The sequence below is a fragment of the Pleurodeles waltl genome, chromosome 6, assembly GCF_031143425.1.
Source record: "Pleurodeles waltl isolate 20211129_DDA chromosome 6, aPleWal1.hap1.20221129, whole genome shotgun sequence".
Classification (NCBI taxonomy): Eukaryota; Metazoa; Chordata; class Amphibia; order Caudata; family Salamandridae; genus Pleurodeles; species Pleurodeles waltl.
In genome coordinates this window covers 1,048,880,678-1,048,898,466 of record NC_090445.1, presented here as the reverse complement: position 1 = coordinate 1,048,898,466, position 17,789 = coordinate 1,048,880,678, and the positions used below count along the sequence as shown (strand labels likewise).

General features: G+C 41.1%; 1 protein-coding gene across 1 annotated transcript in view; it reads left to right on the top strand.

The window, feature by feature from the left end:
• Positions 1 to 17,789, top strand: part of NPHP4 (nephrocystin 4) — a 952,546-nt gene that overhangs the window by 403,736 nt on the left and 531,021 nt on the right. Inside the window, exon 11 of the mRNA XM_069239971.1 lies at positions 8,833 to 8,971. Coding sequence (XP_069096072.1) covers positions 8,833 to 8,971 — 139 coding nt within the window. The remainder of the gene's footprint in view (positions 1 to 8,832; positions 8,972 to 17,789) is intronic.

Sequence of the window (17,789 nt, the reverse complement as noted above, 5' to 3'; positions counted from 1 at the left end):
TAATCAACCGTGCCCAGTTTTATATACTAGACCTGTCACTAGAGTTCCATTAATTTGTAAGATTACATAATATTGCCAAGTAAGTGAGATTAACGATAGGGAAATGACAAGAAGATAATTTGCTCAGGAGCATAATGCGTGTCACGGAAGCACAAGGAAGTTCAGACAGTTGAATTCACAGTGCATGATATAGGAAAATGGCCCTTCTATTTTCATTTGGCAACTTGTTTGTAGTATTGCTCCTGTGACTGGTCTACATTCACTAAACTTTTGAGCAATATAGATGCGGCAACTCACTGAACACTAGCCATATTTTAAATCCATAATTCCGACTCTTGATCTTGAACCACAGAGCTCCTTACAATCTAGTCCATGGTCAGGGATTGCCTAGGGGTTTGCTGGCTCACTTGTAAAATATAAATATTGTCTGTTGTATATAAGTAATTTCTTTCTGTTTAGTGTTACTTTGGTGTGTCTGCTGTGTGTTTTGTGGGCTATGTATATTTATGTGTGTATATCTATTGTTTATACTGTACGACAAGTGACAGGGAGCGACTACATTTTTGGCAATTTGTAACACTGTTTCCGTCGCTGCCGGTATGGACTGTATAGGCTTTCTCTGATCGATGGTTAGACCACAGAATAATGGATACAAACGTCGTCCAGTTTCGGTCAGGTGTTGAAGGTGTCAATCGCCGTACACACTAGCTAGGGACACAGAGGGTATATTAGTGGATATTGCATAAAACAGTTTGAAAACGTTATCTTCATATTTTTTCAATTGCATTGGGACTAAGAGTCACACTTTTTTGCTGGATTCAGTTGTCGAGCTGCGTTTCTAAATTACATTGATGTGTAAGCATAGGTTCACGCTACTGAAATGTATGAAAAGTTAGCCATTCACAACACTCTTGGTCTAAACGGCCAGGGATGGATCAATTACTTTCACAGATGCTTGTGTCGACGCTGTCATCGACTGAACTTATGTTTAAACTAAGCCCAGTTCAATCACACATGTGTGCACTTAATACTTGCGGCTGATCTCCCGAGTCTTGACTGAGCTTGTGGGAGCAGTGGATGAAACGCATGCCCAGTCAGGACATGGGAGTGATGAAGCAGCACACTCATTAAGTACAGCACTGGAATCCGCACAGTACCATCAGTACTCATGCTGGTTCGGGCCAACGCTAGGCATGGGCAGTGTGGGCAGCTGCCTAGGTCCCTGCACCTGCTCACAAACATGGGGCCTCGCACCACTGTGCTATCTTTCCAAAGACTTCAGTGTTATGAGGCTCATGGGACAGACGAGGCAGCCTGAGCATGGCAGCAATGGTTCAACCTGTGAGGCCCAAGGGAGGGGACTCCCTCCTCTGGGGCACGCTGCGGAAGTACTTTGAAACCCCCGCCAGGGTCATATACTGGGTTGGGCTGCTGGCTGGTAGTATAGTTCTTTAAATGTCTTTCACTCGCACCCCTAAATACGTTTTCAGCTGAATAAATGCAGATTTTTGGGTCAGACTCCCCTGCTTGTCCCTTGCTATGATCCTAATTGCTGTATCTGAATGAAAACAGCGATTAGACAGGTACTTACAGTGCTGTTAGGTGTGAATTGCACCTATCTGTGCATGAATAAAAAGCAGGGTATCCTGCAGGGCTCACGAAAGGTAGAAGAGCAGATCATTACCTTTTCAGGTGAATGTAAAAGGAGGTAACACAAATGGTAAATGAGAAGAGGAATGAGAACTGATTGGTGAGAAGACAGTAGTGGGGAGAGAGAGAGACATTATCAGCAAGAACTAGTAAGTGGCTGAAGAAAAGGGCGGCAGGAGAGGTGGATCTAACAGACAAAAGCGTTGAGGGAATGGAAGAGGCCGAGAGAGGGGGCAGTAGTTTAGCAAGGATTCCATGGGCCAAGGAGCCAGTAGGGGTGGAAAATACAGCAATTATCATGGTTCAATGTGCCCCCAGGGCAGGTGTAAAGGGCAGTACTGCACCGTGCTCTTTCAAGGACGCAGTTTTAGAGATGCTAAAACTTAACGGGAACAACTACATTTAAAGGCCCTCAGTGTGTGAATAAAACTCTGCTGAGGCATATCCTTAAAATGTGTCTTTGGTATTTATTTCATTAAGCCTGATTCACAGTGCACACATTATCAGATTAGCTGATCGAGATGATGATAAAGTTCGTAAAGTAGGAGACCCGACAACACAGTACTGCATGCTCCAAACACTATAGCTTTACCACATATTATACTTTTGCTAAAACATAATGCGATTGAGCACTGTTGAAACCCCTAACCGCCAAGGGAATCTTCAATCCATTTTTTTTTGTTTTTTTTTCCCCACACCCACTTACTAAAAGCTTTTAGATTCTTTAAAAGTGCCCAATCTTTGTACCAAGTGGGAGCAGGCAAATAAGGTAGAAAATGGGCTGCCAAAGAGCACATAGAGTGGACAAATGGGAAGGCTGAGATTACAAACCATGTCTCCTTGACCCAATTTGGGTGGCAGGGGCTCTGATGACAAGGCCAAGAGATTACCCTTTTTAATAAAAATGTTTTGGACCTGTCTACATTGATGATCCAGTCTTTATTTCTAGCATATTTAGGTAAAATGTTAAAGCCGGGTTTATATGTGAAGTTTTCTAGTTCCATGGCCAAAATGTACCACTTGGCCACACTAAGTAATGGTGTTTGCCAACTCTAGTGAATTGCCCATCTTGCTAGGGTCCTGTCATTGTGTTTCATTTTTTTTTTTTTACAGCAGTCACTACTTGTATTGGGCCGGTTTTAAGCTCTTTGAATATTTTTATGTAATGGAAAAAAGGCAAAAGTATATTGTGAGACCTTTACTTTAAGTCTTCAGCAGTAGGTTGTTAATAGGAAGTATCCGTGGTGGATACTATTGTTTACAATTGCTGTTTCAGAATTTAAGATTATATTATTTAATTTGGATGAGTTCACCCTTTTAGAAACTTTTCTCCAAACAGGGCAAAGGCGAGCATTCAAGACTTACTCCAAGAGGTGGTGAAGGCATTGGACTTCAAATACAGTATGCCCCACCTTATTCATACCCCATCAGCAGCTTATTCTGATAATTTCTTTTTAAATGATCAGATTTAGAGAAGGTGGTTATGGAATGAAACACCACAAATTGTGCTCTATGAATAATGATCCCCCGATCCCCAGCGAACATCTTACAACATGTATGTGTGAGTAAAGTGTCCTGTGAAGTGATAAGGAAAATAAGCCACCCTTCAACACTTAAAAGCTGTGAGTGAAAGGGGCCAGACACGGATAGGCAAGGAGCTGGAAATTCCAAAGTTGTCTATTGGGCCTATGGCTGGGGCAAGCTGGTGGGACAATTATCCTTTTATCCAAAAAAACAGTGCATTGAACTGGGAGGAGGTGCAATTTGGTTATTTCATCTTATGCTAAATATGAGTCAAGTGGCTTCATTCTGGACCCTTTTCATTTTGGCAAGCAGTTTCTCTATTTAAAACTGTAAATCTCTGGCATTTCAGTAGCTTTATTTTGCACTATGCTTGATTTGCTCTCCTTATAGGTGTGCACTGCACAGAGTCTACTGTAATAAGCCCCCCTTTTTTTGTTTAGCTTTGGGTATATTTTTTCACTGGCATCACATTGTTGTACCTTTTTAGCCATCTCTTCTTTATATCCAAGTTGGTTCATCTCTTTGCATCTATTAACAAGCATTTGTAATGCAATGGGTCTCACGTTTACTCGAGTTAAAGCTATTAGCGTTGTAAACCCCTAACAGGACTTTTCTTGCCACATAAACTGAAAAGTAAAACAGTTTAACGTAAGCGAGCCAGCGGCCACAATGAGCAAAAAGCAAACACACAAAAGGAAACAGAAGTCCGCTTGCAGTGAAACATATTGGCAAAAGTGCAATTATCCATGTAACCGGGTTGATGTCATGCAAAGCGCTTGACTTCTGCTCAGCGAGATTGCGCTGCCTACAAAATGAAGAGGAAAAATAGTGCAGAAACCATATGGAAAACATGGTGCCTCGTATGTTTTTCAGTAGTTGTCCTGTGCGCTCAAGGCGGGCTAAACACTGGAAGAGTCATGATGTACGCATGCCTTCTACTAATGAAATCAAGCTAATTTTAAAAGGCAAGCTGACGAACCAGCCAAACAGATGGGATTGACATGGGTGTGGTTAAAATCCCACAGAGAGATTACACCAGGGACAGAGCGCTTTGCGCTCAACCTTAAAAATGGCGTTTGGGAGTAATTGCTGTGCTTAGGGGCTTCAAGTTGTAGCAATGGTCTAGCATTTGGCGCTTCTACCTGCATAGAAGCACCTGTATAGGACATCCGTGCCTTCTCCTATCTATTGTGATCTGTGCTTAGTGTTCTTTGCTGCAGCACTTGCAGTTCACTCACCTGATACAGGATATATCCCTTTGCAGTGATCCCCATGCCTGCTGAAAACTAAATGTCTTATCTTTAGGTCTCACTGGCATAAAGGGAGGCTTCAGAAGTCACTTGCAGACCTCCTGCATAGCTCTGGTCAATCTGTCTTGGTACTTTAGACATGCACTAACCTGGAAACAATTAGTGAACATCACCATGATTATAGTAGCTTTTAAGACACAGGCCTAGCGTTTCCACTCAGTTTGATTAATGTAATGTATGTCCACCGAGTAGAGCTTTAAAAATATATGAACATATTTTGTATGGATTACTAATGATATGCTTAGCCATTTTGCTGGTTGTCGCACTAGGTGATTAATTTCTTGCAAAGTTGCTTGAATTATGTCACTTCCTGTGACGTTACAGCTAATGGAAATTATAGGAGCCTCGCCGTTCCTATTCTGCCCGGGGCCCCACAAATCCTAGTCTCGTTGCTGGTAGAATGCACAGTTTCAAAAGCTTATCTTCTTGCCTGCATCCTTTACCCCATCCTTTCTCAAATCGTCACAGGGTAACGTGGCGGTCGGTGGGGCTCACTGACTCCTCCCTGTGACAAACTGTAAAATGGTTGGGTGGTGTGATTGATGTAAAGTACCACGTACTGCTGGGCTCTGGCTTCATGCGACCAGAGTTAAGTCTACCTTCACATCATGAGGGGGCGAACTTAACCCTAGAGGCTATGGTTTTACTGGGCTGATGTCCTCGTAGGCCTCGGGGCTGGGAGAGCATCAGCCCGAAAAACATTATTTGCAGTTAGCCTGAGATTGAGTGTTGTGTCTGTGCAGGTACATTAGCACATTTCAGAGTCCCTGAAAAGGAGTGTGCGCAATTGAGGGATGAATGCAACTCTCAGGCAGTGTGTCTTTGTATGTCTGTGCGTCGTTTTTTAAGGTGCAAGAAACTCTAAAGAAACATATTTGGAACGTGGTGGGGGGAACAAAGGGGGTCAGAGCCCTGATGCTCTATTTGGAGAGTCGCCACTGGATGCAGAGAAAATAAGTTTCATACAGTCAAACATATTGTTGTGAAGAAAAAAAGTTTTCTGTAAAATTCACAAATCTGCAGCTTTTTCTCACATGGATTTTCCATCTTTTAGACAGTCATCAAGTATAAGGGCAGAGGAAAAGTATGCATTAATACCTGATTTGACCGTGTATCCATGTGTTTCCATGTAGGCCCTTTATGATCCTGACAGCATTCAGAAATATGGACCACTGGTAATTGAATGTCTGTAATTTACTGGTTTCCAACTTTCTTCAAAGTTTGTGAATTTCCCTCATAGAATGTATAAAATAGATCACGGCAGCCCAAAACACATGACACCCAGCACTCTAAGTGCACCTGAATGAGTAATTTCACATTTCTTTGTACCACAACTTTGAATGGCATCTCATGGGGTCTCTTTAAAACCTTCCGTCTGAGCTGATTGCCTCCAAGCAGTGACCCACGGAGGCAGTCTGTGCTTATAAAGCAATAATCCATTCTTTCCCATTGCTAGCAAAAAGAGCTTTGTGATAGCTCCTTTCGTCAAGTGTTAAGCTTTTAAAAAGAAAAAAAAGAATTACACCGGAGGATGCAGTAGAGAAAAGTCTTCACGAATGAATCTGTTACAACATGCAAATTGTTACCATTGTTAGACTCATTGCACGATCCTTTTTAGTCTTTCAAAGACTACCACTACATGAAGCTTTCGTTTTGAATTTAATAACTTCTCATTTTCTGAGGCTTTAAAAAAAAGATGATCTCATCAAATAGAAGAACAGGCCAGGTCAAATCATTCATAATCAAGCTCCTGAGTTCATCAAGTCTAAATGATTTGTTCGCCTGCCCTGGCTTCCGAGAACCATTGACCGAGTAATCTGCCATTTTGCACCTGTCATTATATCCAGTAAAGGGCAGACGCATTAAAAAATAATCAAAATTATTTTGATTTGCAGTGAACTGTGCGCTTAGTTGAATAACACAACACAGAATCCGGGAAGTGAAATAAAATTTGCCCTCTGTCAACAAAAAGCGTTTCCGAACTCATGGTTATTAACATTCATGGGACGTCTGTTTTGCGTTTTCTGTTACATCAGGAAAAAAAATGATTTGTGATGCCAAATAGTGCAGTGTTAATGTATATTTCCTGTACAGTGTACATTTGTGTATTCAAACAAGAACATATTGTAAGTCATGATGAACTACACAGCCACTCCAACCACCAGTGCATTAATCATGACCACACCCATGATGTCACGTATGGACTGACTTATTATGATAGCATCGAAAACATCAACAGTCCTTGTATTACACATCACCATGGGAGGACTGGGCTCAGAGCATGGTTCAAGGCCAGGCTGTATGCATAGCAGTGCTTCATTTGAAAATAAAAACATACCGGTTCCCAGAGCCCTACTCTTAAACACGCAGCTGCTGCAATTAAATGTGTGAGCAGATACTGAGGCCATTTCGGGCCTCTTTAATCCATTTACAGCCACTCCCTGCCCCTTCCGATCACTCCTGCAGCTTTCTGCTTTCTCCCTTTGTGGCGCCTTTTCGTTTTTCTCTTCCTCCGTCTTTCCCATGTGTGTCTTTTGCTTGCAGTAAATGCTTGAGGCAGAAAACGAAGTGCCTGCCGGTGACTATCAGCGAAACCACTAGCTAAAATTAAGCACTGATGCAGAGCAGACACTGGCCGGAAGAACTGGACGAAAGGCATACACAAAGGCCTCCGTTTGCACCCAGTAGTGGGCTGTAGCGTCCTTGGTGTATGGGATGGGTATTGTAGAACGGAGGGCAAGGAGAGGTTAAGTGTCTTTCCTTGCCGACAGCGGGTGTCGTGGAGGAATTATGTCTATTGTGTGACCCAAGATCACGCCCTGTGCTTTGATTACATACCTCAAAATATAGCTGCAGTTTCTTTTCTACACGTTATGGTCACGAGCACTTCATTGAGGGTAGTTGTGGTGGCACTGTTAAGAATAACTGGCCGTTTTACATGTTTTTCATGTTTTAAATCCTACCCCAAAAGTACACTCAGGTGATTGACAGTTAAATTAATACTGCTGAGACGTTACTGAGCGTGGTATCTAACCAACATATTCTTTTTTTCAGAGATTTTGGGTCCATAAAGATATGTAAATGTAATACATATTTATTCTAGCGAGGGATGCAGGAACTGAAAAGCTAAAATAGGCACGTTTATACACGTGAAATCAGGCACATATCGCCCTAAAATGTCTCAGTTTAAATAAAATGTGTTATTGACGTCGTTTCGACCCATTTTAAATAAACACTTCTCCATAGATTACATTGATGCTTTCAATTCTCCAAAACTGTGCAACACATTACAGCAATTTTGTTCTACCTATTGAACTTCTTTGCATTGAAGCATTCTACACATATGTTGCCATTTGGTGCGGAAATTTTAGCAGCAAAACGCTTTATATACCCCTCACAATTTGCCCATAGTTTGTGCTTGGTTAGAGTACTCAAAGTTGTTTTCAAAATTATGCATTTAAATATGACTCATAATGTGTTCCGAAGTTGAAACAAACCACCATTCTGAAGATATTCAGGCTTACAGCTGATGGCAGGTCCTGCCGTCTCTGGGCTGCGTGCCACTCCTTGGTGTCAGATTGTGATGGGATGAAAGAAGCACGCTGGCATAGCACATTCGCCATTTTACCCTGCAGGTCAGGCCCCCACTCTGATGGGTTGATTATAATTTGTATTGTTAAGTGCTCAGTTTCATTTTGGTCCCAGATTCATAGACTAAATAAATTATAAACAAATAAGTACTGGTAGGTACCTAACTCTTCTTAGCTGCAACCAATACCATCAACAAGTCGTTGAAATGATGATTACCGCCTTTAAACTATTGCTAATTCCCTTCTGAATTTCGACGTTTTGAGGAATTTCCCAGTATTGGTTACTAGGACGGTTTTACGTGACTGGGACAATTTATAATGTGACATGGTCTACCTTTAAATCGCATACATTTAACAATGGCTACACCACATGGCTTGTGCTCATGGTGACCTCACAGTTGGGTTTGGGTACTACATTGCCAATATCACTGTAGCCACAGAACACTAGGCATGTAATCTGAGTTTACTGATTAAATGTATTCCGATTTCTAAAATAGAATATAATTAATTACCTAAGCTAGTCACAGAAAAGAAAGAAGCCTAAACAAAATAAAGGTAGCAAATAAGCCCTTCGGTAGCTATTAAAACATGTTTTCTCAGTATTCAGAAACCCATATTTTTACTGGTATATGTTTGGAAGTGCTTTTTGACAAAATGTTCAATGGGCCATGCTACACTCTGTGAGGTTTCTTGTAGAACTTTGATCACATAAAAGCCACCAATTTATTACACAGCTTTTCATTTTTTTGCAATTCCAGGTGAAGCAGGTTGAGTCTGGCAGCGTCCATTTCAGTTTCTCTGTTCGATCAGAGGGCAACCTCGGAACTTCAGCAGATTCAATGGAAAGTCTAAACGAGGAAGTCCAGAAGGCAAAGAAAACTCAAAAAGTATCTTATGGTAATTTCATTTCATTCCACTTCCAGTCTTTTTGTGAACTCATGCTAGTGATACATTTAAGTTCTAGAGAGCACCTGATAATGTCATGGGGCAGCACACTGCGCCGGTCACAATTCTTTACACGGTACATGTGTCCAGTGAGAGCATGTATGAAGGAGGCCCTTGTGACTACCACCCTTGACTCACAAGTAGACTTGCGCAAACTCCCTTTGTCAGACACTTCTTACTCAACATGACAACACTGTGCCTGTGCCCCAGAACCTGTACAATAAAGGGCTTCCGTTCTACCTCAGGCACTTACTGGTATCCAGGAGGGGAGCAGAACTCAACAGTTTCAGGCAAAGAAAAGTGAGCTTGGGACTGAAACTGGGAAAATATGACAGACAAAATGGGCTTCTGGGGGTATCATCAGGATTCACCAGGTATGGGGGAGGGATCAAGAACACTTGTTGTGTTACTCTGTTTCTCCTACACAGATGTATAGGCACGTGTTAATAGTGCACTCTTTTACCCGTTCTCCCGTTGATCCTGCCGAATGATGTTTATTGTTGACGATTGGACATTAACATTAGGAACCATAAAATGGAGACCTCTGAACACGTTTGTAGTAGAAAGAATGATTGTAAACAAATAACAGGCTTCTACATAATATATACTGGTCCCTGGCTCCCTTTCTCCCTTCTCCTGTAATTTAGAGAATTTTCCTCTTAAGTGTACTTCTGATAATTTTCGAAGTTGACTATGGCCCTCTTCTATTTTGTGTTCCATTTCATCCCCATCTACTAAACCAGAGCCTTTCTTCCAAAGTGAGTTATGTTTAATTTATTAAAAGCGCTTCCATTCAATATTATAGAGATGTATCGAAAAACAGAGCCAGCACATGTAGTTTGAGGAAAACCCTCTTTCTCAAAACCTTTTAAGGCGTTAAGTATGAATCCTTCGCTGGGTTTAGGATATACTTGCAATTTCTTTTTCAATTTGTTTGTCCCAAACACGATATCGACGACCATTTTTATTATGCTATCTGTTTCCAATTTAAAATTCAGTAATTGGTCCAGTAATGGTATCAGCAACCTGACCATAATACGGCATGACCCCGTGATTAGCTGTTTAAATTGGAAACAGGTAACAATAGGAAAACGGTTGTCTATATTGTGTTTGGCACAACCAAATCATAAAAGAAATTGCAGGCATACCCTCCAGTCGGAGATGAATATGTAATAAACTCCTCAAAAGCCTCGAGAAAGAGTCTTTTTATTGAAGCACGTGTTGGTTGTGGTTGTCAGATGAAATTTTGAATAAAGGAACAAAACATATGGATTACTGTCTTTCTATAATCAAGCATTAAAATCAACACACAATTGTATATATCAAACGAGAACTCCTTTTTAAGATATAATTAATATTCTGATGGACCTCCCATTGAGTGAATATCATTACTAACAAACCAGTGGGGACTGGTATTGGAGGGTCAGGGGCTGGAATATATATCCCATGTACCCCAATTTTTGTCATGACATCGACATAGCTCTTTTATACAATCATTTGTGATAGAGGTGATCTTCCTCTATCTTACAGTATTTCCACCTTTGAGAGTAATGATCACAAACCTCATTCTAAGGGTAGGAGGTGTGTAACTAATGACTGTTGTAGTGAAAGTGTGGTTTTCTGCCATCACCACTCTAACTTGTCATAATCCTGCTTCATATCTAAAGCATATAACAGCCATGCCTACAGTGTTATGGGGAATGTTCTAGCAGTCATCAGGCCATCAAGAATAGGGGCACATAACTGTGATTTGAATTAGAATATTCCAAGATATTTTGTGGTGTGATTAGTTACATTAACTAGTTATCAAACATGCCTGGCTGTTAACCAGATTCCTCCTCCAGTGGTTCTTCATGCCTGGCCATGTGGCAGTGTTCCCAATAGTCCCTGTGAGGTACACAGCGTGTATTGCTAGCACACAAGGTGCACACTTTGCCGCTGAGCCGCATTTGTTTACATCCCCTCCTAAGTTTATTTCTTACATCCCCTGCAGCGATTCAAAATTAGTTTTGGATTTGCCTGTATTAGTAGCTGCAAGAATTTACGTTGTTAGTACGCTGTACACGAGCAGTTCCCCACCCTATCCTGACATCTCAGGGCCCACCACTAACCCATCCCATAAATCTAGGGAGTACTCCCACCCTCTCTCAGATCTCTTCAGGGTCAGTCACTATACCTTCTGTCTCTGGAATCATCCCCTCACAGGGCCATCCACCACTATGGGCCATCCTTGGACAGCTCCACCTCCCCACCAGACAACCTCTGGGGACTGTAAGAACCACAAATGTCTTGCACCCCACTCCCAAGCCCCCTGTGTTAACATTACTCTGGACCACCCCATCCTTTTGGTAGGAACCCCTATGGTGTCACTACTTCTGGGTACCCTCCTGCCAGGTTTCTGACCTGTGCCAATGGTGGGAAAAACTCTATAACCTCTGCTTCACACATGGCAAGAGCAAGAATTTCCTAGAGGCCCTCAAAATCCTTCTACAAGGCAAGGAGTAAGGCCCATCCCTTCATCCAGATCTATGATGCGGGTACCTGTTGCAGTCCCTAAACCTTAGAGAAGAAATCTCCTCATACAGGCCTAGTGTGTAGTGCTGGGGTTCAAAGGACACTCTGCCCTGGAACACTCTAATAGGAACACTGTGAAAGCCCACTCCTTCATCACATCATTTCAAAACGTAAACATGTCATAATAACCTTAATACATCATCCAAACATCTATGTTTTCACATGACATATATGTGCACTGGGGCTTTCCCTTCCCACATCTCAAGCTCACATAACTAACCTCTCAAACCCTCCCAGCATTAATGCACAGGTAATGTGTGGAAACTGAGCTTATCAGATGTTTTCAATGCTACCAGGACTGGACACTGTGGATCCTACTTCTGCCACCAATGTAAGACATTGAGTTATTAGTTTTGGAGTAAGTGGGGCCTGCTCAAGTAATGGACATACAATTTTCCCTTACTGGGAACCAAGCACACCATTGTAGCACTTCACTCTCTCAGGGTAGCAGAGCAGTCCAAGGCCTTTTTAGGGGAAGTGATGCGTGCTAGTAATCATCATTTGCTGCTATGCAATATTAACACTTAATATTTGTCCAGTCAGTACCTTTTCTTTAGAAAAGGAAAGGGACATTTATTGCACACACTACTACATACGTGTTGTAGCCCCAGCTTCTCTGAGCCCTAAACAAACCAGTGAGTGAGAGCAAAGGAAAGTGATAAGAACGCAGACATTGTGCTGTGTAGTTTGAAACTTTAAAACTGCTTTTTTTTCCTCTGCCCATGACTATTAAAAGGTATCTCTTGGTTTTTGTGCGATTAGTACTTTTAAACACTTCTCACTGGTGGTTGCACCTGAGCTCTTACTGGCTCCTAAGACTACGGTTTATATTGGAACTAGGGCTTAGGGTTTGAGTTCTGACTGGCAGATAGGGCTATGGTTCTGATTGGTTCGCAGTGCTAGGGTTTCTATTGAACTTAGGGCTTAGAGTTTGTGATCTGATTGGCTGGCAGGGATAGAATCTGATTGGTTCCTAGGGCTAGGGTTTCTATAGCACTTATGGCTTAGGTTTTGGGTTCTGATTGATTGTTAGGGCTAGGGCTGTGATTGGTTGGTAGGGCAGGTCTCCAATTGGTCCTAGGGTTTAGGGCTAGGTCCTGATTGGTTAGGGTTCCCATTGGCCAAACGTCACATGACCTAAGGCTGTTTAACTCTAGGGCTTAGGATGCTTCAGCCAGGACCTCCAAACTAAGGTAGGTCATAGAGGATAAGGGCAGTTGCCTCTATATGCCTTTCTGGGTGGTCCTAGGGGCAGAAATGCTGCCCTGTTTGCCATTTTTGCAATTTTTACCATTTATCAGCCACCACTTTAACATCTTCAAACCTAAGAGCTCACTCTCAGCAAACACACACCACTCATTTATTACAAACAAACCCTATCCACATTTCACTAGCTCAGCAAGCACTACAAAATCCCACAAACTACTCCTATACACCCTTCTAGTCAGACTGCCACACAATGGCACCTTCACTTTGACACAAAACACCACTCTGTTTTATACCATTATCAAATCCACACATCAACAACACAGCACAACCCCCCCACATTATACATAACCTTAATCCATTCAAACACATGTTCCTAACAGATCCCTTTCCATCACCACTAAAGCTATACTCAACCCTCCCCATGTCATCCACCAACAACACCATCCTCCCCTTTTTACCAAAAATACACAACCAAACAATCCTTACACTCCACTCCACCACACATATTACATTTTCCACTCATCAAATGTAGAACAAACACTCATAACTCTTGTCCGTCCCCACTCACACACCGCATACACTCTCCTCCAATGCCCATTTCCTCCCCTTTGCCATTCTACTTCCACTTAACAACAGTACTTTACATCCAAATCCTTCACAGAAATCCACTACATCAATATCTCATCTCACTACTCCACACCACACACCAGCACATCAAAATCTCACATTCACACAATTTCATACTACTTTCCGTCACAAAATAGAAACAAACATCCACTCCCTCCCTAATGACTCCACAAATAATACAGATCCCAAACCCCTCTTCAGTCCCAAATGTTCTATATTCACCAACACCAACAACAAATCCCCAGAAAAACAACTCACATTCACCTGTCTCTCATCCTTTGCACAATTTAGAGCCTTAAAACATGACGCACATGCTCCACCACCAGATGCAAACAAAATAAACAGCATGCCACTCTTCAGAGCTCTGCATCTCTTTGTCTATTACACAAGACTACTCTACCAAAACAACACAGCTCACCAACTTACTCTCAACAACTATTTCTGCCACCCACACACGCAGACCCAACAAAATGCCTACTAAGCCTACTGGACGAGGATTATGATATAGACAACACTATTGCTATCCTTATATAGTTAATACCATCACTAATGACACACCTGAGACAAGCTCAAAGAATGCTTCTCTTTTCATCTAGAAAACAAACACAGCATCACCAAAACACAGTCTCTTGACTGCCTACTTATAAAGGCCTGATCACACTGTAAAAACAAGCACTACATCTAAGACCTACTCACTGACACACAGCCTGACCTACTATTCATAACTGAATCACGATTGTGAGGTGACATGGCTCCAGTGCTGCATGAAGCTGTTCCTCCAGGCTATCAAACTGTCACACAAAATCGCATAGGCAAAACAGTAGATGGACTAGCTGTTATATTCAAGGAAACAATAAAGCCCTCATCACCAAATCCTGTAACTACCCTTTCTTTACAGACCACCACTTAACAATGCAGCATTCCCAGATATGCTTATAGACACAGATTCAAACCTTATAACACTAAAGCCCAACCTATACATTCTTGATGACCTAAACATATGGTTTGACAAACCAAATATGCCCCATCCCCTGGCCTAGATACACTGAGCTTACATCAGATCATCCACAAATGCACCCACACCACTGGACACATTCTAGATGTGGTTTTTGCAAATCCAAAACTAGTTAACTTTCTAAGGATTGCTCCAGTCACGTGGTCAGACCAACATTTGGTAGCTTCTCAACATCAAGAACTACGCTTAAACACACCTAATGCTACCTTCCTGCATCCACCCAACAACCGTGGAACAAACTCAGTTTTGAATACTTAGAAAGTAAATTCCCTTCAAAATCTTTGAGGGGCTCCATGAAGCTCTTGCCATCATAATATCACTAAGAACAACAAAACCGGAGAAAAGTAAACATACAGCTTTGAGGAATGTGGAACTAAAAAAAGATAAAACAAGAAATTGCAAAGCTGCAACACACCAGGCTCAAAACAAATAGCAATCAAGACAAATTTCACCTACTCCAACTTAGCAGAATATACAAGTCAGCATTCAAAAAAGCTAAAAAGATACTATTCAGAAAGCATTCAAAATGTTTAATATGCAAATAAAAACTAAATATACATAAGGAACTCATCCCGTTACTCAATCATTTACTGACAAACTGGAAAATAAATACCCAACCAAAGCAGTCATGTTGGACTTTCTAATTCAGTAATAACTATTATGGTATAAGTCACAGCACCACAAGTCGCTCCACCACTCAGGTGCCCCACTTCCTGGGTTAACCGTTACAAAGAAACTCAACTGTCACAAGAACATTCTAAAATATGGGAGAGGCTCTCTGCAGATAGCAACTCAACCCACAAATTGTTCAAGAAAAATTTAAATCCATAGTTCAAGACAGTTAGTCAATACTCCAAATACTCACGCGTAGTCAGAGGATATTCTTTATTCCCGTCCTGATATATAAACGTGAAAGGCAAACACAGCCAACGCGTTTTGTCCCAAAGATAGTGGGACTTTGTCAGGTTTGATGAAAGACACATGAGAAAAATGCACAAAGATTAAAATTGCATATATTCTTTTCATATAGAAAAACACATCACAAAAAGATTATTAAAAAATAGATTGCTAAAAGCATGGTACCTAAACAGTATACTAATTCTTAGTACATAAATAATCAATCTATTTAGGAGCACATAGCCACAAATGGACAAAGGCCTAATTGGAGATAAGGCATACAACATATGTACATATGTAATAACATAATCACCCATATACACAATATAGAATTAATTTACATGGGCACCTTTTACTGTAACATCAACTCAATGTACAAAATTGAACTACATGCGTTGTCTAATTCATCCATCTACAAGATTAACATATATAAGTGTGATAATCGTTCCTTACAATTAACAAGGTGTAGTACATAAGACAGTTAACCCATCAATTTTGGACAATTTCTTAAGAAGACATATATACAGAACATTTTTATATAGTAGGATGGACATCATTGAACTTTTACAATTCATAAACTTTATTTACTACAATTCACAAACTATATTTAGTTTAACAATAACTCATCATGGGATCTATAGTCCTTATCAATGTTTGCACAACAGGTATATTTACCCTGACTAATTTAACCAAGAATAATCAGTTAAAATAGAAATTAACCTTATTGGACTCATATATTTTTTTTTAAAAGCAAACCACCAGCACAAACTCATTTTTAACAATCCCCTCCAAGAATAGGCTAGCCCAGCCTCTGCTTTCCTTCAAACTACTATCACAAAGTGAATTAATAGATCTTTTCAAAGCAAGCAGGCCAGCCAGCTTCCATTCTGACCTTGTCCACCAGAAATCTTCAAGAGCATTCTTTTAACTACCTCTGCTGCCACACCAGCAAGAAGAATCATAAATAATTCTTTAACTACAGTAATCTTTCCAGAAGTCTTAAGAAAGGCATACATACACCCATTATTAAAGAAAACAAATCTGGAACCCACATGACCTAAACAACTACAAACCAATTACAAATGGACCTTCCCTGGTCAAACTGATAGAAAGTGCAGCATCCACCCAGATGCCACAATTTCAAATTTCCAAAGAAGATTCTGTTCGAAAAGAGGCACAGAATCTGCCCTCATCCCTACCTGGGATGATTTTAAAAACACAGTAGACTGGAACAGGATTGCTGCAGTACTTCTCTTGGACCGCTCAGCTGCCTTCGACAAAGTTGACCTTGACACTCAAATCCAAGACTCTACGAACCCAGCTTTGAGGGGTCTGCTCTCAACCGCATCACATCCTACCTTCAAAATTGAACACGTTTCATATATACTCCCCCTTTCTCATCCAAACCGTAATTCACAAAAGCAGGGTTCCCTCAAGGCTCTTTCAGCTCACCCATGTTTTTCAACATCTACACAAAGTCATTACTGGCAATGATGAATGTATTTCAGCTCACATGCTATAACTATGCAGATAACACACAAAAATTACTCTTAAACTGAAAAGCCCCAAAGACATAGGAAACTCAGACATCTTCAGTTGCCTCAAAGCTATTGACCACTGGATGACATGAAGCCATTTCAAATCGAGTGCTTCCAAAACTGAAATACTCACATGTGGCGATTAGAAAAATTATGACCCACTCTGCTCCTGGCTGGGCGATCTAGGACCATTTCCTAAAGTATCTAAGAAAGTAAGAAACATTGGAATTACCACGGACTCTAGGTTATTGATGAATACCCAAGTTAGCAAATTAGTAAGATCAAGCTTCATTACTATGAAAACTTTGTGACTCATCTTCCCCCACCTCGGATGTCCACATAAGGTCCAGGCTACTATCATTCTTGTACTGTCTAAACTTGATTACGCCAGTGGCCTCTACCACGGATCGGATCATCTTCATCAATTATGGAAAGACTACAATGAATTTAGAACCCTTCTGTCAGACTGCTCCTACCTGGAAACCCACAAGCCTGAATCTCCTCTACCTTGAGGGCCCTCCACCGTTTACTGGTTTGCAGAGGGTCCACCTTCCAGCTGCTTTCTATTTTCCACAAAGCAATACATGGAAAGGGACCACTTTTCATCAGGAATAAATTGACCAAATACATACAACAAAGGAACCTCTGCTGCGGATTGGAACCTATCCTCAAAACCAATAGCACACAAGAAAAAGAAACATGGGTGGCACATCTTTCCCTGTTCAAGCAGTCAAACTATGGAATTCATTACCTCCACACATAAGATCCATGGTTAACTATCTTATCTTCAAAAGACTACTCAAGAGTTGGCTCTTTCCCACATAACCACCATACTCAAACACAAGTACACAGCAAATGCCTGTGTATGCAACCATTTATAATTTGATTGTATGTATGTATGTATGTATTT